This window comes from Gracilinanus agilis, chromosome 2, assembly GCF_016433145.1.
Source record: "Gracilinanus agilis isolate LMUSP501 chromosome 2, AgileGrace, whole genome shotgun sequence".
Taxonomy (NCBI): Eukaryota; Metazoa; Chordata; class Mammalia; order Didelphimorphia; family Didelphidae; genus Gracilinanus; species Gracilinanus agilis.
Window position 1 is genome coordinate 339,294,766 of NC_058131.1, and position 23,110 is coordinate 339,317,875.

General features: G+C 41.9%; 1 protein-coding gene across 1 annotated transcript in view; it reads left to right on the forward strand.

Annotated features, from left to right (window-relative positions):
* The window catches only part of PPP1R16B (protein phosphatase 1 regulatory subunit 16B), a 154,110-nt gene that overhangs the window by 104,315 nt on the left and 26,685 nt on the right, over window positions 1-23,110 (forward strand). The window contains exon 3 of the mRNA XM_044664319.1: window positions 22,491-22,561. Coding sequence (XP_044520254.1) covers window positions 22,491-22,561 — 71 coding nt within the window. The remainder of the gene's footprint in view (window positions 1-22,490; window positions 22,562-23,110) is intronic.

The following is a 23,110-nucleotide window of genomic DNA, read 5'->3' on the forward strand; positions in this document are numbered from 1 at the left end:
AGAAGAGAAGAGAAGAGAAGAGAAGAGAAGAGAAGAGAAGAGAAGAGCAGAGAAGAGAAGAGAAGAGAAGAGAAGAGAAGAGAGGAAGGAAGGAAGGAAGGAAGGAAGGAAGGAAGGAAGGAAGGAAGGAAGGAAGGAAGGAAGGAAGGAAGGAAGGAAGGAATCAAACAGAAGCGCTTTCCTGATTTTCGGCATCCCCTACATAGGGCCCGGAGATTGAGAGGTGGGGTGCCATGAGAGATGAAGCCATTTGCTGTTTCTTTGACCACATGGGTAAAAGAGCACAGACGCCGTCCCCCACAGGACGTAAGATAGACTGAAGCTCCATAATAACCTCATGTCCAGAGTCAATAAAAGACTACCAGGCCTCCAATGACTGACGTCTCTATCAGTGAGATCCTATTAGGGGAGCGGAAGATGGGTCAGCCAGAAGCAGCTGAAGAGACAGTCATTAAGTTAGATTTGCTGGCTGGAGTTTAGAAGGTCTTGTAGTTGGTGAGTGATTAAATATTGTGGGTGTGGGTGTGGGAGCCGAAGCAGCCCTCTTCCTTTGAATACAGGCAGTATTTGAGGGAGAAAATAAAGAGCAGCTGTCAAAGGCAGTGTTTGGGCCAAGCAGAGTATGCAGTGAACATATTCAATGTAGAATTATTCTGGGTTGGCCATTCCTTTTCTTCCCCAGGGTTGAAACAGATGCCTGGTTCCCATTTTTCTAATTGTTGTTTATTATTCCTGAGTGAAGTCCTAGCATTTTGTTGTCCAGTAGAAAGTATGGAGGTGGGAATACAAAAGGTCTTCTCGGGAGATGGCAAGAAGACTGGGTTGAATGGAGTTGATGGTTTAATGTTCAAGGGAATTGAGAGATGAGGGTAAAAATGGGAAGGACCTAGAATGCCAGGCTAAATTTTCCTGGATTTAATACATTACTAACAAAAATTATAGCTGAACATTTACACAGTGGTTTTTTTTAACCTTTACCTTCTTAGAATTGATGCTAAGTATCTCTTGTAAGGCAGAAGAGCTGTAAGGGCTAGGCAATTGGGGGTCAAATGACTTGCCCAGGATCATACAGCTAGGAAGTATCTGAGGTCAGGTTAGAACCTAGGATCACTTGACTTCAGGCTTGTCTCTCTATCTACTGAGCCTCCTAGCTGCCCCTACACAGTGTTTTAAAGTTTGCAAAGCATTCTACATATTCAACAGATATTTATCAAATGCCTCCTATGGGCAAGCAGCATAATAGATGGAGACCTGGGTTCAAACTCTGCCTCTGACACTTACTGGCTGTGTGTCTATAAGTAATTTGAACTCTCAGAGCTCTCAGACAACTTTCTAAAGATTATAATTTACAGAATAGTTGCCCATCCACATCAGTAGAGGGTCTTTCTTCACCATCAGTTTCCTCCATTAGTGAAATCACAGGTCTGATTCAAAAAAAACTTGGGCCAGCTCCTGAAGAGACATATTTTCTCTCAGGCATTTTTTCCAACTCTTATGTAATATTTTGTATTATAATTATCTATATATGTGTCATATCCCCTACTGAACTGCAAGCTTCATGATTAGGTAAGACTTCTCATTTTATCTAAGCTTTCTATCTTCTCTAACACCTGCAACATATTCTGTACACAGTAGAAACTTGATAATTATTTCCTGAATTGATTTGGCCACAAAATAGGAAGCCTGGTTTCTTAGGGAGCCAAATCCTAGCTCTGTAATCTTGAGGAGGTTATTTTCCCATTGGGGAAGGTAGGAGGAGGACCAGGAGAGGGTAGTGTCCTAAAAACCTCGAGAGAGATTACCAAGGAGGAGAGAGTGATCAATGATGGTGTCAGAGACTGCAGAGAGATCAAGGAGAATATGAGGACTGAGGAAAAACTATTGGATTTGGCAAGGAAGAGATCAGTGGAGGGGGAAACTGAGTAGCTCAGTGGATTGAGAGCTAGACCTAGAGATGGGAGGTCCTAGGTTCAAATCTGGCCTCGGATACTTCCTAGCTGTGTGACCCTGGGCAAGTCACTTAACCCCCATTGCCTGGCTCTTACCACTCTTCGGCCTTAGAACCAATACACAGTATTGATTCTGAGACAGAAGGTAAGAGTTTAAAAGAGAGAGAGAGAGAGAATGAGAGAGAGAGAGAGAGAGAGAGAGAGAGAGAGAGAGAGAGAGAGAGATCGATCACTAGAAATTTTGGAGAAAGTAGTTTTGGTGGATGATAAGGACAGAAGCAGAACTATAAGGAGTTGAGAAGAAAATGAATGAGAGGAGAGAAAGTGGAGATCCCTATTGCAGACAATTTTTAGTTTAGCTACAAAGAGATATAGTAAGATAACAGAGACAGAGGGGTCAAATGGGAGTTTCTTCAGGATGGGAAAGACATGGGCACATTTGTAATTAGGAAATGAGCCAGTAGAGGGAGAGATTGAAAATAAGTACAAGAGGGGAGATGACAGAAGGGACGATCTGATGGAGGGGAGAGGGTGGAATGGGATCACTTGAATAAGCAGAGAGGTTAGCTTTGGAGAGGAGTAAGACCATTTCATTATGTGAGACAGGGATGAAGGAGAGAGTGTGAGAGTGTGCCTAAGTGATGGGAGAGAAAGAGGAGAAAAGAGGAGCTCATGGAAAATGGCCTTAATTTCTTTTTGTCAAATATGAGGCAAGGGATGGGGCGGGGGGCAGCAGGGTAGCTCAGTGGATTGAGAGCCAGGCCTAGAGGTCCTGGGTTCAAATCTGGCCTCAGACACTTCCCAGCTGTGTGCCCCTGGGCAAGTCACTTGACCCCCATTGCCTACCCTTACCACTCTTCTTCCTTGGAGCCAATACACAGTATTGATTCCAAGATGGAAGGTAAGGGCTTAAAAAAAATGAGGCAAAGTGGAGTGGAGTGGAGTGGAGCTATAGAAGATTTGAAATAGGATGAAAAAGCCAAGTGAGACAGTGAATTGATAAGGGAGGCATAGTAGGATTGCCCATCAGCAGAGAGGATACAGTTTGTTTATATGTTGTAATACTCTAGAAGCATATAAACTCCCTGAGAGACTGTTTCATTTTTGCCTTTGAATCACCATTGCCTAGCATAATGTCTGGCAAATTGATTCTTAATTAATAATTGATCACTGTCGTAAATAGCTTGATGACCATGACTCCTGAGTGCCCGGCATTGAACCAGATACTGCGTGTTGGGTATGTGAAGATGGGAGAAGGAGAACTTCCATTTAATTTAACAAAGATTTACTAAATGTCTGTTACATGCAAGGCACCATGCTAGGTCCTAGAGATAGAAAGCTGTAACACAGATCCTGTTTTCAGAGCTCTGGAAACCTGAAGGGCCCACACACAAAACACAAATCCAAGGCAGTATATAATCTGTAATCAAATTATGTGATTCAGATCCTGAGATCTCTGGGGTTGCAGAGAAGGGCTAGAGTAGCTGAGGTAAGGCTTTGTGAGAGATTTCAAGAGGCCTTGGGCTTGATATAATATACCTTTTCCTCCAGCCCAGTTTTTTTTCCCCCTTTTGTTCACACTGTACCGATTTCATAGTTCAGTTGTGATTCATTTCTGGGCTGGTGGGTTGGAGTGAATTTTCTCTGTACAGCCCGCCCCCAGCTTATGAACAGGTTGTGTTCCAAAAGTTCATTTGTAAGCCAGTTGTTTGGAACTTGAAACACATTTCCCTTTCAAAACAATGTGAAACACAGTGGTGAAGTTCCCAGGCTAGTTCACAAAAGCCTACTTAACCTCAAATGTACCTAAAATTCTCCTCATTGTGCTGTGAAGGGATCCTGAATTCTCTTTTGGAATATATATTCTGCCAAGGTCAGAGAAACTGGAAAATATTTGACCTTGAGTATGGTGATGGCCCCAACTCTAAGAACAAGCCTATCTAAGGTCCAAGTGGTTAATCACCAATTTGAGCCCCATGTTGATTATTCTTTTGTCCATAGTAATTTTTTTAACTTTTATTTTCTGTTCCAGTAACAACTCGGAGATAGAAGGTCAAGGCCTAGGCAAATGGGGTCAAGTGATTTGCCCAGGGTCACACAGCTAGGAAGTTCAGATTTGAACTCAGGTCTTCCTGTCACCAAACCTGGTGTTCTATACACTGTGCTACCTAGCTGCCCTGCTCCCTATTAACTCTTGAAAATCATCTACTAAACTGGAAAAGAGTTAGAATTGAAATGAGAAATTCCTTAAGTTTTCAAATATACTGCCCCCAAATATAGCATCATATCATGGCCTTGAGAGATTAGAATCCTTCCTTCACATTTTCCAGGTGCTGTGTCTAGAGGAGTGATAGTGAACCTTTTAGAGATGAAATGCCAAGCCCCACCTCCACATACCCCTTTTATTATTTTATTATTTATTATTTATTAACTAAATTAATAGCTAATCTCTCAGTTGGGAAAACCTGGGTTCAAGTCTCACCTTTGACACGAATTGGCTGTGTGACCCCACTAAGCTCAAATTTTCAGTGTCCCCAGGCAACTCATTTAGACTGTTGTTTGCAAATCTGTACTGGTAGAGAGAATTTCTTGTACAATGAAATCACAAATTGACCCAAAAAACCAATGAAATGATTATTTAAAAAGGGGCTTTGAAATACTTGTTTGTGTTTCTATCAGATTAGACTGCAATTTTCTATGAAGCTGTAAGCTAAGCTCCCTAATAGATTGTAAACATTTTGAAGGTAGGACTGTTTTTTTTTTCCTTCTTTGTGTCCTGGGCAGGGGGAGGGAGGGGCACTGAGCTTTCACATTTCTTTACGTGTCAAGATTATATAATCTTATTATTCACTAGCCCAGGATGAAAATCTGTGTTATAGTTATTTCAGTTTTATGTCCAAAAAATTGTCCTCCTATGGCAACCTGATGATTGGCCTCTTTCCATGTTATTCAGTCATTTCAGTCATATCTGGCTCTTCATGACCCCATTTAGGGTTTTCTTGGGAAAGATAATAGTGTGGTCATTTGCCATTTCCTTCTCCAGCTCCTTTTACAGATGAGAAAAAGGAAGTAAACACGGTTAAATTATTTGCCCAGGGCTACACAACTTATAAGTGTCTAAAGTGCCATATTTGAACTCAAACCTCGCTTACTTCAGGCTGGTGATCTATCCACTGCACCATCTAGCTGCCCAGCCTTTACTATAGTTGAAATTTAACAAATGTTTTTCAAGTAAAATTAAATTGAATAATGGTGAATTAGATGGTGTGGTGGAAAGAAGACTGTAGTTGTGCTTTTTCTTGGCTTTTTCCTCTGATTCAACACTTAGGAGCAGTCACTCTTCCTCTGAACTTCAGTTTTATCCTCTAGAAATGGGCTCAATAATATCTCCCCTACCTTCCTCACTGAGTGACTGGTTGTTATTTATTTGGTCTGGCCTTGTGAGAGTAGAGTATGAACAGAAGAAGGCAGGGACCTTTTCCTGATTTCTATCAGGTTCAGTCTGGGCACTGACTTCTTCCCTTCTCACCAAGCTGGGCTTCTATACTTCCCCATCATGTCCCAGAAAACTCTTCATCCTGGACAATCATTTCAGCCTTGGCATTCACACCTCAGAATTATCCTCATGCCTCTCTCTCTGGTTGGAAAACTCCTCCCTTTGTTTAAGGCATGTGCCCAGGCTAGCCATTTCTTCCCACCAGGCTGTAATCCCAGCTTCTCTGTCTTGCCCATTGCCCTGTACCTTTCATCCTCTGCTTCTCCCCATTAGAATGTAAGGTCCTAGAGGGCAGGGACCACCTTTCTTTTTTGCTTGTCTTTGCATCTCCAGTGTTTTGCACAGTGCCTGGCACACTGTAACTGCCTAATAAACACTTATTGACTGACTGTCCTACCTGAGTCTTGGTTTCTCCACTTGTCACAATGCCTGCCTACTAGTCACCTTAAATTTAGTTTAAATAACAACAATTTAAAAAACCTAAAAGGATTAGAACGACAATGATTTCATGGGGTTCTGAGATTTTTTTTTAACCCTTACCTTCCTAGATACTAAGTATTAGTTCCAAGGCAGAAGAGTGATAATGGTTAGGCAATGGACATCAAGTATCTTGCCCAAGGCTATGGGGCTAGGAAGTATTTAAGGTCTAATTTGAATCTGGGACCTCCTGTCTCCAGAACTGGCTTTCCATCCACCGAGCCACCTAGCCATCCCCTGGTTTTGAGACTTTTAGAGAATGGTGCTATGTCAACATTTATTTTCATTTCTCATCTGTGTAGGTAAATGCCTATAATGAGAGTCTGAAAGAGGAAAACACAAACAGACATACCACAAAACAAAACAAAACAGAGTGGAAAAAAAAAAACCCTTTTGCCAAACCCACACATCACACAGGCCACATGCTTTTGTACCTTTAACTGAAGTGAGGAAAAGCCTGTGTCTCTCTGAAGGAAGCACACAGGCAGCTGCCTTCCTTTGTTTTGTTATCTATCAGACCCTCCGTTTACCCTGCTCCCTCCCTGGGGCATCCAGAGTGAGTGCCTATCCTGCCCTGAAGAGAAGTGGGCTACGGTGGAGGTGGGCATTATTCATGTGGGGGAGGAAGGGTGGTAGGAGCTTCGAGGAGTCTGAGCCTGCTGCTTGAGTCACTCTTTTACTCATGGTGAGGGGATGAAGAAAGAAGCCTCTATGATGTGAGTGAAGTGATCAGGGACTTCCTTTTAGCTGACTGAGGCAAGGGTAGACCTGAGGGTGGGTAAACACCTGGGGTTTTCAGCCCAAGATTGTAGTAATAAAACTTAAGGAAAGAATCACAGAATTTTAGAGTTGGGAGACCTCAACCTGTCCCATCTTCAACCTGAAAAAAAAATCCAATTGCTATGTAACTGACAAATGTCCAGACAAAATGGCCTTTGCCTGAAGTCTCTCAATGAGAGAACTCCCTACTGTTCTCCGCCCCCCACCCCACCCCATCACATGCTTACTCCCCACAGTAGTCCATTGCACTTTTGGACAGCTCTAATCCTTAGCTAGCTTTTCTTGGCATCAAGCTTTAATTTGCCTCCTTGAAAATTCTACCCATTGTTCCTGTTCTGCTCCCTAGGGTCAAATAGTGCAAATCGAATCCTTCTTCCATGGGGCATCTACTCAAATATTTGAACACAGATAATCTCCTCCTGTCCACCAATCACTGCCCCACCCCACAGTCTTGACTTTTCCAGGCAAAATATCTCTAGTTGCTGTAGCTAATCCTCTAAATATTTAGACTCAAGGTCCTTCACTATAATCTTATTAATCTCGTCCGGGGCCCTTTTCCTCTAGAACCTTCATGGTAGGGAAGTGCTCAGGCTTTCCAGACTTCTTTCTCCACCATGCCCCTTATTCCCATACTTTTCCCTGTCCCCCACTTAAATGGGACGATGAATATCCACACAGAGCATCACCATTTTTAGAGTGGTGCTTCCTGGATAGGGTTAACATTCTCTTTGACACATCCAAGTTTTAAGATCCATGACATTAAGATATAAAGGGGAAGGGGGCAGCTAGGTGCTTCAGTGAATTAAGAGCCCAGCCTAGAGACTAGAGGCCCTGGGTTCAAATACAGCCTCAGACACTGCCTAGCTGTGTGACTTTAGGTAAGTCACAACCCCTATTGCCGAGCCCTTAACACTCTCCTGCCATGTAACCATATAAAAGTATTGGTTCTAAGAGTGAAGGTAATGGTTTAAAAAAAAAAGTAAAGGGGAGGTCTCACTGTAATATTTAAAATTATGAGGCTGTTTGTAGTTGAATAACTTTATTAAATCAAAAGTAGTAGTAGTAAAGAGAGGAAAAAATAGGAGAGAGGTAGAGAGGTACTTAACCATAATAACCTAGCAAGGGTCCCCTCTTCTCCTACACACACACACACACACACACACACACACACACACACACACACACGCAAAAGACTAAGGCTAACCCCTAGTCTGAATTTATAAGCTTTTTTCTCCACCCACTAACTCTCACACGCCACATCTCAGGAACCAATCATAGTTTCTTAATTTGCCTAGGCCACCCAGACTGGGCAGTAGTACCTGTGGAATTGTTTCCTGTCTCCTTAGTTTGTTGGTTCTTTAACTTCCTCTTCTGAGGCTCATCTATACATGAATTTACTCAGTGGTATTTGACCTCCAGGTCACTGGACAATGACGTAAAAAGAAAAAAAGGCAACACTGGAAAGAGAGAAATTTGTTTCCAAAACTTGTCAACTTGGAAAAACACAGAACTACTAAAGTAATCAGAAAAACCAAGTCTTTAATCAGGAAAGAGATAGGTCCATAATAATAGGTCACTATCACAGAGCCAAGCACCAAAAATTACACAGAGTCAAAACCCTGGGGCTCTAGGAATAGTATCTCTGAGAGGATCAACGTGCTAGAAGATTCTCTGTAGAATAATAGAACTTGGGAATCTTGTATACCTTTTGGAGAACTCAGGACATCAAACCTACACTGACAGATTGTAAGCAGGCTTGGGAAAGAGGCTGTAGCCAGAGGCTAGGGTTATATGGGAGTGGTCTACTACAATGGATACCAAAAGGATGATTGCTGCACAGGTGTTGATTTTCTTGGGAAAGGATCTCTGATACAGTGGGGGGAAAGTCTAAGACTAAAAGAATACTTAACACTTGATTAGGTCTACTAGTCCCATCTAAGCTGGGATCATAAAGTACTTTAAGGTCTATTGTTAAGTCTGACATGGGTGAGTCTAGGACTTCCCTCAGGGTAGGTTCTCAGGGGGCAGAGGCAAACTCAGTGCTCCCCCAAAATCCAGTTAACAGAACTTTCTGGAGTTATTTTCTTGATGGAGTGACTCTGGTAAACTGGTATGTTATGGAGTAATGAATGTCTATTGGCCACCCAAGATAACTCATCTGGTTTTGCACATGCCTTGGACATATAAGTCCTTATTCCAAGACTTGGGACTTATAGAGGAGAATCAGGCAGAGCTCTGAGTTCCAATGAGACTGTATGGAAAAGGCATTAGAGGTAGAAACTGTCTCCTCTCTGGGCAACCTTTGAAGTCCCAAAAAGAATGGCCTAGAGCTGTGTTGGCAAACCTATGGCACGTGTGCCAGAGAAGGCTGCTCCCCTCCCCCTCCCATGTGCACCTGAGAACATTTCTCACATGACTCACCCCTCTGTCCAACAGCCCAGTGGGAGTGCTTCCTCCATCCCCTTTCTGGGGTAAGAGGGCGGCTCACATGCAGCATGAGGGTTGCAGTTTGGGCACTCAATCTCTAAAAGGTTCGCTCTCACTGGTCTAGTGTGATATTTCGATTCTCTCATTTAAAGGGCTTAGTCTAAGATGGCTCAGCTAATGTCATCCTGCCATGCCTCATAATTGCCAGAAGGTGACCCTGGGCTCTTAAAGACATCACCACTGAAGCCTGAGCTCCAGTGGGTCCTACCAAGCTAGGAAGCACAGGTCTGGCAATGTACTGTGTGTCTGTTACCTGGCTAAACTAGCCTTCTTGCTATTACTCACCTGAAACATCCCATCTATCTCTCAGCTCCCTGACTTTAAACTATCTATCCTCATGCCTGAGAGGCATCCCCCTCCTCACAAAATCCCCTTGTTTCAGTGGCTCCCCTCAAATGCCATCTACCACATCCAACATTTCCTGATCCCCTCCATCTGTTGGCATGTCTTCTGTATCCCCTCAACTTGCCTTGTATTTATTTTTTCCATTTTCACATAAATTTGCACATAGTAACAAAGTATTTATTAATTAATGAAATCAAATAAATGAGAAACATGTATTAAGTGCTTAATCTGTGCAAAATTCTATGGATACCAATAGAAAAGTACAGATAATACCTACCTGCTCTCATGGAGCTCATACTTTAATAAAGGAAGGCAATACATATAGTAAATTTGAGCTGCAAGTCTAAAGAAAAGACCCACTGCTCCCGAGGGTACCACAGCAACACAGATGGTGATGCATCTTCTCTAGTCAACAGTTAGTCAACAAGCATCTATTTAGAGTTTTCCATGTGCCAGGCACTATGCTAAGTGCTGGCAATACAAAAAAAGGCAAAAGACAGTCTCTGTCCTCAAGTAGCTCACAGTCTAATGGGGGAGACAACAGGTAACTCACTCAGTATATACAAAATATATACAGAATATATATACAAAATATACACAGAATAGTACTCATAGAGGGGAATGTACCATCAGGGATGGGGAAAGGCTTATTGATGAAGGTAGGATTTGAAGGAAACCAGTAGAACTAAGAGTTAGAGATAAGATGGAAAACATTCCAAATATATGGGGCAGCCAGAGCCAAGATACAGATGTAGTAGGTGGAAGGTCAAGTAAGCCATGATTACCCAATTGCTGGAGGGGAAGTAAGAGACTAGAAGGATTGGAAGACTACAGGTTGCAAAATGCTTTAAATGCTCCAGAAAGAACTTTATATCTGATCCTGGAGGCAAGAGAGAGCCACTGGAATTGACTGAGTAGGGGAAAAGGGTGGCATGGACAGACTTGTGCTATCAGAAAATCCCTTTAGCTGCTGTATGTGGGATGGAGGGTACTGGGGAGAGGCTTGAGGCAGACACACCAGTTGGGATGTCCTGGCAATAGTCTAGGAATGCGGCGATGAACTCCTGAGGGTCTTTCCATCCTTCAAACTATAGCAGCACCTTTTGGTGATACCCAACCATTTTGGGGTTAAGAATTTTCCTGGGATGATGAAGTTGGGGGCAGTGGGAGTGAGGATAGGATAGCTAGGTTGGTGGGGTGGGGAAAGGGGGAAAACTGCATTTCCTAGGACTCTTGGGCTTACCGTTTCTGGTCATTTGCTTGTTAGGTAATATAGGTGGTGGTAATAGGGATGGCAGGATCTCCTAGAGCCACTTTCTTGGATGATAGCCATGGTGGCCAGCCTGGGGATGCACATATGAGCTGAATTGGTAGAATACTGACCCCTAAAGGGACAGACTGTTTCATCTTTGTATATCTCCAGCACCTGACACAGTGGTCCTGGACATTGTGTAGGAGTTTAATGAATGCTTCTTGATTTAATGATTGTCATTTAAAAAAGCAAGCTAGCTGAATTTTGGAGAGGATCATCAACAGCTTTCCTGGAAGATGATTCTTTTTTCTTAATCCTTACTTTCTGTCTTAGAAACAACTCTAAGACAGAAGGGCACAGGCTGGGCAAACAGAATCAAGTGATTTGCTCAGGGCTACACAGCTAGGAAGTGTCTTAGGCCACATTTGGACCCAGATCCTCCTGGCTCCAGGTTGGCACTATCCACTCTGCTGCCTGGCTGCCCTGATGATTCAGTTTCTTAAATCTTTTTTTTAAATGTTTTTATGTTTTAATTTTTGTTACATGTAGAAACAATTTTTGACAAAATGTTTTTTTGAGATTTTAAAATTCAGATTTTCTCCTGTCTTCACTCCTCTCCCTGAGGCAATGGAAATCTCATGAAATAAATTATAGTGGAAGATGGCATGCTTTGATATGTACTCAAACTCCAACAGTTCCTTCTTTGGCTGTGGAGAGCATTTTCTTCATGAATCCCTTGTGGTTATCTTGGAGGTTTGCTTTGCTGATAATGGTTTAGTCCTTCACAGTTCATTGATCATCATGTAATATTTCTGTTAGTGTATAAATTGTTTTCCTGGTTCTTCTCACTTCTCTTTACATCAGTTTACAAAAGTCTTTCCAGGTTTTTATGAACTCATTCTGTTCATTGTTCCTTATGGTGCAATAGTATTCTATTACCACCATATATCACAACTTGTTCATCCATTCCCCAAGTGATAGACAACCCCTTACTTTCCAGTTTTTTGCCACTACAAAAGAAGCTGCTAAAAATATTTTGGTACAAGCGAGTCCTTTCCCCTTACCTCTGAAATGATTCTGTTTTTTGGCCATAGCAACTCTGAGATGTGGTGGGGCTAAGAACTGAGGCTGTCATGGAAAGGCCACTCATATTAATGAAATTAGAGAGCTTTTGCCTTTCTTTTTTTTTCTAATGAACTTAAACATTAACAAATATGAACATTTCAATACAAAAAGAACAGAAAAGAGTATTGTATATGAAATGATAAACCTCTGCAAAATAGTTATTAAAAGTTCATGCCCCTTCTGACCTTCCTGAAGCCCCCTTTCAATGGTTTTTTAGTGTTTAATATTTTCTTTATTTTGCAGTGATGTCACTGCATCTACCCTGCTATAACTCTCCTCAATCCTGAATAAAACCTCTCCCTTATAACAAATAAATACAGTCAAGTGAAGCAAATTAACACAGGAACTATGTCTAAAGATGCATGTCCCATTGTGTACCTCTTGAAAATCAAGCTCTAACAAATCACTGCACTGTAGAAGTGGGAGAAGTGATAACTAGAGCCTGGGACTTTTTGCTGGGTTTTTTAAAATTTTTTTTCAAACTTTCAGAGTTCACCTTGACTAGAAAATGTGTCTCCTTCCTTGTGACTCACATTTCCCAGAAGCCCAACTTCCTACAATTCTTCATAAAAATGTGAAATCTCTCTTTGGTAACTTTCACTCACTATAGTTTTTGCTAGCCTCGGGGTTCTGTTTAGTGTGGTTGTAACTTAAAGAGGCCTAGTCTTGACCCACTCTCTCCCTCTCTGCATCCCAGGAGCACTCCTAGTTGGAATCACAGCCTACCTGCTCCATTTGTGGAATCAGGGTGCTCCTTTCATTCTGGATGGTATGATTATTCCCTTTGGCAAACAAACTCTGGCTCATGTACCTGGGCCGTCATCATAGGATTATAGATTTAAATTAGGAGAGGACTTTAGAGGACACAGAGTTCAAACTCATTATTTTAAAAGATGAAGAAATGAGGCCCAGGAAAGTTAAGTGACTTCCCTAATGTCACATAGGTAAGAAGCAACAAGGCCCAGATTTGAACTGAGATGGTCTAGTCCCAAACTCTTATGTTCTGTCCATTGTCCTAAGCTCCTTTCTCTGTTTCTTTCTAAATGTCAAAGTGTGGCTATGAAGAGCCCAGGGATGGAGAATAATTATTCATATTCCTATGGTACTTCACAGTCTATGGAATGCTTTCTTTAAACTAATCTAATATGTAATATATACTAATTTGTAAACTAAAATGTAAACTAAATGTAATATAGGGAGCACATTATTTTCAGTCATTTTTTAGTTGTATCTTCCTCTCTCTTAGCAGAGATAATGGAGTGATTTGCCATTTACTTCTTTAGCTCATTTTACAAATGAGCAAACTGAGGCAAACAGGGATAAGTGACTTGCCCTGGATCACACAGCTAGGAAGTTATCTGAGGCCAGATTTGATCTCAGGAAGACCTCCTGACTCCAGACCCCACACACTATCACACGATCTACCGTGCCCAGCACATTATACCTCTACCCTATTTAACAGAAAAAGAAACTGAGGTAGACTTTGTCAGAAAGTCAGAAAGGTAGACTGCCACAGTCATAGAGCTAGTGAGTGGCAGAGACAGGATCTGAATCTAGGTCTTTAGATTCTAAATCTATCACTCTGTCTACCATATCACACTGCCTCTGTCTCAGCTGCCCATCACCCAGTATTATTCTCCTTAGTCTTGCCCATCCCTCGTGGCTCCCTTCTCTTGCACCCCATCATTCTTATTGACCTCCTCTGAAGAATGCTGGACTTTGCTGCCTTTGCAGATGTGTTTCTGTCACCCGACAGCTGACTGCCCTGGAGTTTTATATGTTCTGTGGAGTCTTTTCAGCCTGGTCCAAGACCATTGAGCTAATTAGAACAGGGAAGATGGAGGTAGCCATAGTGGAGTGACAAGGATGGGATTTGGGGACCAGGCTGGCCACTTGCTTTTGTAATTCACTTCATATTACTAACTTGCACTCATAGAGTGCTAAGTTTTTTCTCACAGAGATCCTATGTGGTAGCTGGTGTAAGTATCTTTATTTCTACTATACAAATGAAGGAACGGAGGCTTACAGATGCAAAAATGGTCATGGCCCCACAGCTAGAACTATTGAGTCAGGACTTGAGTCCAGTTCATTGGGTTCTTTTAGCTACTCAATTTCCTCATCCATAGAAATAGGAATAATAATACTCATATGACCTTCTTGATTGTGGTATAGAGAGAGCTAGCCTCTGAGTAAGGCAGTCCTGGGTTCGAGGACTCTCATACTTCCTTCCTGTGTGACTCTGGGCAGGTCACTTAATTGTTTGGTGCCCAGACAACCCTTGCAGACTAAGAATTTCAGAGAAGGTGCTGATCAACATTGGCAGAGGGATTTCTAGTGCCTGGAATACAATAAATACTTAATAATGTCCGTTGACTTGACTTCCTTACCCAGAGATCCCCAAGCCAAAGAAATCACAAGTTAGGTTAAGAAAATGAAAAAACAAAAACAGAAACACTGAACCAGTTTCCCATGGGGCTAGTGTTAAGACCAAATGGTAAAATATGTATAAAACACCTCACAGATCATAATGGTCTCTCTGAGCTCGAAACTTGAGCTCAAAACTTTTTCTTACCTTTACCTTGTCTTCCTAAAATTTCTAAGACAGAAAAGTGGTTTGGGGTTAAATGATTTATCCAGGGTTGTAACTAGGAAGTATCTGAGGTCAGATTTGAACCCTGGCCTCCCAACTCCAGGCCTGGCTCTCTATCTACCTTGCTTCCCCAGAGTACAACTATGTCTTGCCCTGAATGTCTTGTCTTCTCCAATTTAATCCAAACCAATAAACGTTTCCTGTGCCTTCTATGTACCAGACACTATGCTGGCACTACACATCCCTAGTCCCTCCCTCTAGTCCTCCTAGGATATGAACTTCATGTCCTTCACCGTTCTGGTTACGCTACTCTGGATATTCTCCAATTTATCAATGTTCTTCCAAAAATGATGGCACCCAGAATGGAACACTATAGTTCCAGCTTTGAGAACAGTATTCAGACGAGTACTCCCACCCCTGGCAAGGACGTGTATCTGTTGGTTTCTCTATGTCACCACTCACCATCTTTGTGGCATTCCCAACAATAATCTGTCCTGAGCCACCACTCTCCTATGTGTGTTGTCTTTTCCTACTAGAATATAAGCTCCTGGAGATCAAAGATGGTCTTGCTCTCAGTGTTTGTAATCCCAGCCCTTACCACAGTGCCTCTCAGTCAGTCAATAAACATTAATTAAGCCCTGGGGATACAAAGAAAAGTAAAAGAATGGTTCCTGCTGTCGAGGAGTTCATAGTCCAATGAGAGAGACATAAACAAACTACTATGAACAAATGGGACGTGTACAGGAAAAATTGGAGACAATCAGTAAAGAGAAAGTACTAGCATTAAGGTGGACCAGGAAAGACTTCTAGGCAAAGATGAGATTTTTAGTTTAGATTTGAAGGAAACCAGGGGAGCCAGGAAGCAGAGAGCAGGAAGGACATTATTCTGGGCATGAGGAATAGCCAGGGAACATGCTTAGAGTCAGGATATAGAGTTTCTTGAGGAGCAGGCAGGGAGCTGGTGTCACTGGATCACAGAGTATGTGTAGGTAAGTGAGGTATAAGAAGACTGGAAAGAGAACTGGGGCAGGTTCTGAAGGACTTAGAAACCAAACAGATGCTGTTTTTTATTCTAGAAGTGATAGGAAGCCACTGGGGTTTACTGAGTAACTGGAGGACATAGAAGAAACTATGCTTTAGGATGATCACTTTAGCAGGTGATGGGAGGATGGACTGGAGTAGGGAGAGACTTGTGGCAGGGAGCTATTATATTATAATAGTCCAGTCGTGAAGTGAAGAAGGTCTGCAATAGGGTGGTGGAAGTGTCAAAAGAGAGAAAGGGACACACACAAGAAATAATTTTTTATATCCTTATCTTCCACCTTAAAATCAATACTGTGTATTGGTTCCAAGGGAGAAGAGTGGTAAGGGCTAGGCAATGAGGATCAAGTGACTTGCCCAGGGTCACACAACTAGGAGGTGTCTGAAGCCATATCAAGACCTGTTTCTAGGCCCAGCTCTCAATGTACTGAGCCACCTAGCTGCCCCCATACACAAGAGATTTTGTGAAAATCAACAGGCCTTGAAAACAGATTAAATATGGCAGGGAGGAGAAGGAAAAGTTGAAGATAACACCTAAGTTCTGTGCTTAAATACCTAGGAGGATTATGGTGTCCTCTACGGTACTCAGGAAGTTGGGAAAAGGGGAGGGTTTGTGGAGCAAAGATAATGAGGTCAGTTTTAATCTGTGTATGAGACATTTAATTTGAGATGTCCAGTAGGTAGTTGGAGGTCAAGAGAGAGGTTAGGACTGGATAGATAAGAATCATCAGCATACAAGTAATAGTTAAATTCATGGGAACTGATGAGACTGTCAAGTGAAATAATACAGAGTAAAAAGAGAAGAGGGCTCAGGATAGGGCCCTGTGGAACACCACTGTTAGCAGTCATGGCCTGGATTAAAACCCAGCAAAGAAGACTCAGGGGTGGTCAGACAGGGAGGAGGAGAACAGGATAGGACAGTATCATGAAAACCTAGAGAGAACAATATCAGGGAGAAGAGGGTGATCAGTAATATCAAAGGCTGCAGAGAGGTCATGAAGGAGAAAGATCGAGAAGCCAGTAATTAGATTTAGTAATGAAACTTGGTAACTTTGGAGATCAGTTGTGGTTGAATGAGAAGGTTAGAAGGCATCCTGGAGAGTTAAGAGAGTAAGAGGAAAAGAAATGGAAGCTCCCAATGTGATGGAGGCTTCAAGAAGTTTCACCAGAAAAAGTAGAAGAGATTTGGGACCAGATCTAGTGAATCAAGTGAGGATTTCTTGAGGAAGGGAAAGATGTGAACACATCTTTAATTAGCAGAGAAGCAGCCTGTAGCCTGGAAGGGATCAAAGATAACCAAGAGAGCAGGAATAAAAGAGAGGGGCTATCTGCTGAAGAAGGTGGGATGGAATGGGATCATTTGTGCACAGAGTTTGCCCTCACAATAAGGACCACTTCTTTATGTGCCTGGCACATAATAAACAATAAATAAATCACTTTTATTCATTCATACTCTAGATGTGGTCTTATCAGGGTAGAGTACAGCAAGATCCTCTTCTCCTTACTTCTACAAGTTATGTCTCTCTTTATGTAGCCAGTTATAGATATTAGCTTTTTTTTTTGTTTGCCATGTCACACTATTTTGAGCATTGAGCTTGTAATCCACCAAAACCCTAGACATTTTTCAAACAACCTGTCTCTCATCTTATACTTGTGAGGTTGACTTTTTGAACCCCAGTGAAAGATTTTATGTTCACTATTGTTAAATTTATTTGTCAAATTAATTTATTAAATTCTGTCTTACTAGATTTTTTCCCTAGTACTCTAGCTTGTCAAAATCCTTTGGGATCCTGACTCTCTTATCCAGTATGTTTGCTATTCCTCCAATTGCTGTTCACTTGTTTCAGTTATGTCCAGCTTTTGTGATCCCATTTGGAGTTTTCATGGCAAAAGATAATGGAGTGGTTTGCCATTTCCTTCTCCACCTCATTTTACAGATGAGGAACTGAGGCAAATGGGGTTAAATGAGTTGCCCAGTGGCACACATCTTTTAAGTGTTTGTGGCTGAATTTGAGCTCAAGTGTTCTGACCCTAGGACCAGTGCTCCTGGATAGCCTACAGACTTAAGAAGCTTGTTATCTCTGCCTTTATCCAAGTCACTGAAAAAATATTAAATAGTACAGGGCTAAGCACAGATCCCTGGATCACTTTACCCTAGAACTCTTGCCCAATTGATAGTGAATCATTTAGGAATATTTTTTAAGTCCAGTCATTCGACCAATTATGAAGCTGTCTAACTATATTAGTGTATGGTCCATATCTCTCCATCTTTAACATAAGGATGCTCAGAGACTTGAGAGCCAGGCCTAGACATATGAGGTCCTAGATTCAAATCTGGCCTCAGATACTTCCTAAGAGACTGGACAAGTCACTCAGCCCCCATTGCCTAGCCCTTCTTATCACTCTTCTGCCTTAGAACTAATGTTGGTTCTAGGATGGAAGATAAGGGTTTTAAGAAAAAAAGAATACTATGAGATACTTATCATCTACTTTACCAAATGGTCTACATGCCATTATCCTGATCTACCAGCAATTCTTCAGCATAATTATTGTAATAATTCAGCAATCTTATTATAAAAAAGGAAATGAAAAGTTAATCTGGCATCACCTACTAGTAAAGCCATGCTGACTCTGTGTATTTGTCATTTCCCTTTTCACCAATCATCTCTAATAATCTATTAAAGGGGCAGCTAGTTGGAGCAGTGGACAGAGTGCCAGACCTGGAGTTGAAAGGACCTGGTTTCAAATCTGGATTCAGACACTTCCTAGCTATATAACTCTGGGCAAGTCACTTAACCCCAATTGCGTAGCCCTTAGAGCTGTTACTAAGAAAGAAAGTAAAGGTTTAAAATAATCTGTTATAGAAATTTCCCAGGATTCAAAGAAATGTATATGTGTCTACTTTTCAGATAACTCCTGCTTTTCCTCGTCATTAGTATGGTTTCCCTTTCTGTCTTCAACTTTTCATTCTCAACAGCGTCTTACCCTTCCTGGACCAACTTATCATGTAGAATTTTAATTCAGTGGATCCTAGCTATCATTCCTCTAAATCCATCAAACTCTGCTTTTAAAAATCTAGGGTACATTCCATATGATCCCTGATTTTTCTCTCCTCAATCACAAATTCTAAAAAGGAATGATTACTTCCTTCTTGTTCCCTCCTCCACCAAGATTCCTATCAATTTCACCCTAGCAACCAGTTCCTCTCTATTAGTAAGAATCAGATTTGACAGTGAATTCCCCCAAGTTGGTTTCCTTCACTTTGGGAAGGATGAAATAATCAATGAGGCAAGTCAAGTAGTTATTAGCTGCTCCAATTTGTGTGTATGTGTGTGTGGACAGAGAGAGACAGAAAAACTGAGGAGAGGAGAGGAGAGACAAAAAGACTGGGGGTGGGGGAAGAGAGAGAGAAACTCAGGAGAGAAAGTCAGAGAGAAGAGATTCGGAATATCTGAATAACTGAAGCTCCTTATCATTAATATATCCTGTCAGGTCTCTGATCTATTTCCCAAACTCCTCCTTTTGCTCCTTTTTCTGTCCCCAATGGTGTTGTAACATACTCTAATGAGAATATCTCCTTCCATTTTTCTTTACCTAAACGCTTTCCACTGTGTATCTACTATCCCCTCTCTGGTTCCTGTTTTCTTCACACAACTGTATTTTTTCATAAATCATGCAATTCCCACCCCTTTCACCTGTTCTCTTCCTTTGAATAAAATATGCCTCTTTGGAACCTTTGTCCAGGCCTGGGTCCCACCTGTCTCGTTTATAACTATGAGATCAAGTTTGCTTTCTAATGGCAGGGCAGTTAGGTTAGTTCTTTTGCTTATTGACTGAGTAGAGCATACTGGAGTGATTTAAAAAAATACTGGCTTTTTACTTGGATTTTTTTCTCCCTGTGAACATCAGAGTCTAGTGTAGCGGATATACACAGGATTCATCCACCCTCATCCTTTTTTTTTTTAAACTCTTACCTTATGTCTCAGATGTTAAGATCAATACTCCAACACAGAAGGACAATAAGGGCTATGCCCTTTGAATCCAAGTCCTCTAGACTTCAGTCCTAACTCCTAATCCACTGAGCCATCTCTCTGCCCCTCCTCTTCCTTTTAATTTTATTTTACTTGGTTGTGTACATGTTTTGTCTCTGCTCTCAACAGGATATCAGCTCCTTGAGGACAAGGACCTAAGTGGTTTTTGCCTACACACTTAGAACAGTGTGTGTTTGCTTAAAGACTGTTTATTGGTTTGAATTAAATTGAATTCACTCCAGAGGGTGGTATATGTTATCAGCTTAAAGGAAAAGGCTTCTAAAGGTCCAGACCCAAAGTTACTAGCTGTGGGATCATAGCCAAGTTAATATAAGCCTCAGTTTCCTCACCTATATAGTAGAAATAAAGATACTTACATCACCTACTTGACTTGGATTCAAGAGAGACTTAGATTGGAATCCCTGTTTCAACAATGACTAGTCTTGTCACATTAGATATGCCACCTGACCACTTCTCACCCTCAACTTTCTCCTCAGTAAAATGGGAATGGTAATACTTGTCCTGCCCACCTTGTAGAGTTGTTGCTTGAAAAGTGATTTGTATGCTTTTGGAGAACATGTGAACGTGAGCTTCAGATCATTTAGAGTCTGTTGTTGTTGTGGTGGTGGTGTTGGTAGTGGTGGTGGTGGTGGTGGTGTTTCAGCTGCCACAGACTCTTTGTTGTCCTCATTTGGGGCTTTTTTGGCAAAGATGCTAGAGTGTTATGCCATTGTCTTCTCCAGCTCGTTTACAGATGAGGAAACTGAGGCAAACAGGGTTAAGTGACCTGCCTAGGGACACACAGCCAGTAAGTGTCTGGGGCAAAATTTGAATTCAGGGATTCAAGTCTTCCTGATCCCAGGTCTGACCTATCTACTGCGTGGGGCCTTCGGGTGATGCCTAAAAGTGGTTTAGGCAGATTGAAGTTCCCATGTTTACTTCCTTCAAGGTGGTGAACAGAGGATTATGTGTTAGCTCCTCCTGCCTTTGGGCATTGGATTATGCCCATTCCCTGCTACCCAAGAAGAATTCTAGTTTTTCTTTCTCTTTGGAGAATCTTCAGACAAGGGGGATGGAAACAAGAGCAGGGTGGGGAAGGCTTTCACTCTGTGTCCCTAAATCTCAAGTTTAAAAAAAAACCCTTACCTTCTATCTTATACTGTGTTGGTTCCAAGGCAGAAAAGCAGTAAGGGCTAGGAAATGGGAGTTAAGTGACTTGTCCAGGATCACACACTAGGAAGTCTCTGGGATCACAATTAATAGGTATAGCTCTCTATCTGCTGAGCCACCAACTGCCCCTAGTATTGGATCTTAATGACTTCGGGGTCTCTACTTCTGCCCAGCCTGATACAGTCCATATGAGCCTGAGGCTCTGTCCAGAATCTCAGGCACAGGCATGCTGGAAGTGGGGACTCCTCCAGCAAGGGTGCAAGCAGGTTTTCACTGGATTTTGAAATCCCCTGCCCAGGGCCTATAACCTGAATCACTGGAGGGAGAAGCCTCCAGGGAAAATTACCAATCACTGATGTCACAGAATGCCCGAGGTGGAAAGGACTTTAGACTAGAAGATGCAGTTTCAGCTGGAAGGGACTTTAGTCAGCTATCCATGCCTTTCTCCATGTTCTTTACCTTCTTTACCTTTGCAGATCCCTTCTCAGAATAGTATTTCCAAATGCATAACATAAAATACGTGAGATTACAAAGAAAGCCAGTTATATTGAAATAGTTATCTAAATATTTTTAAAAGCAAGTTCTTGGACCCCAGTTAAGAATTCTTGATCTAGTACAAGAAGCCCTAACCCTACCCTACAGTGAAGGAAAGGAGGCACAAAGAGGTTAAATAACTTACTCTGTGAGCCAAGGAGAGGAGCCCTCCAGGGATAATACCTCCTGCTGGGGTTCCAGTGCAGAATCTTCCTTGATCCCTTCCTTCATTTTAGACCTCTCTTGTACTCTCATGTAATTTAGGTGTTGAGTTATCTTTACTTGGGTCTTATCTTAATTTTTTAATTATTTTTCTTGAACCCTTACTTTCTATCTTAGGCTTAGCTCTAACGCAGAAGGGCAAGGGCTAGGCAAACAGGTTAAGTGACTTGGCCAGGGTCACCCAGCTAGGAAGTATCTGAGATCAAATTTGAACTCAGGTCCTTCTGACTCCAAGCCTGGTAATCTGTCCACTGTGCTACCTCCCTAACTCCTCCTTGTGTCTTATCTTTAAAGTAAAATGTGAACTCCATGAGGGTGGAGATCATGTCTTGTCTAAATTTTGTATCTTCAACAGCATCTAGTATAGGGCTTTGCATACATACTGTGCAAGCAAGTGCTTGTTGAAGGAGATACAAGAATGAGTAGTAGAAAGAGCTCTCAGGTTTATGGTGCTTTTCAAAGACATCTTACAATAACCCTATTCAACATGCAAATGTTATTATCCCCATTTTACAGATGAGGAAATAGAGGCTTAGAAAGGTAAAGTATCTTGCCTGGATTTACATAGTCAACAATTTACTCCAACTTGACTGTTTTTTGGAGAAGAAACTTAAGAGTTGGGCTTTTAAGTTTGTAAAGAAAGTGTGGTGAAGGGCAGCAAGGTAAGTCAGTGGATTGAGAGCCAGGCTTGGAGAGGGGAGGTCCTGGGTTCAAATGTGGCCTCAGACATTTCCTGGCTGGACAAATCACTTAACCCCCCATTGCCTAGCCCTTAGGGCAGTTTTGCCTTCGAACCAATATTTAGTATTGATTCTAAGACAGAAGGTAAGCATTAAAAAGAAAGAAAGAAAGCATGTGGCAGAAAGATGTGGTGTCATAACAACAAAAAAGAAGAGAACAAAAACTGAAGGGAAAAAAGAAAGAGTGGATGAGTGGCACAACCTACTTCGAACACAAGATGCTCATCTCTCACCATCCTTTGTCTTTGCAGTGCGCTACTTTCTGAAGAGCAAGATAAGCCCTGACCTATGCAACGAGGATGGACTCACTGCACTGCATCAGGTGAGAGCCTAGACATCCCCGATCCTGGTGTCTCTGGGAGGGAGAGAGGCAGGAAAGGCATCCCCACTTCTCATTTCCATCCCTAGAAACTCTGGAGGACCCAGCAAGTCATGTAGGGACCATTTCCAGAACTAAAACATAGATATTTTTTCCCCTTCAATAATGCTTTGGTTTTTTTCACCTACTCACATGTAAAAACATTTTTTGGCATTCATTTTCTTTTCCTTTTTTTTTCAAACCCTTATTCTCTGAATTAGAATCAATTACTAAGTATTGGTTCCAAGCCAGAAGAGCAGTAAGGGCAAGACAGTTAGAGTTAAGTGACTTGCTCAGGATACTGTCACCTGAAGTTTGTCATCCCCACAACTGGAGATGATACTAGTGCCTTGAAGCCCAGCTGGGGCAGTAGATTGCTGCCCCGGCTATTCACTAGCTGGCAGCTAACATGCCTGTTTAAAGACAAAATCTCAAAGGAAGTGTCTGAGGCCACATTTGAACCCAGGACCTCCTGCCTCTAGGCCTAGCTCTCAACCACTGAGCCACCTAACT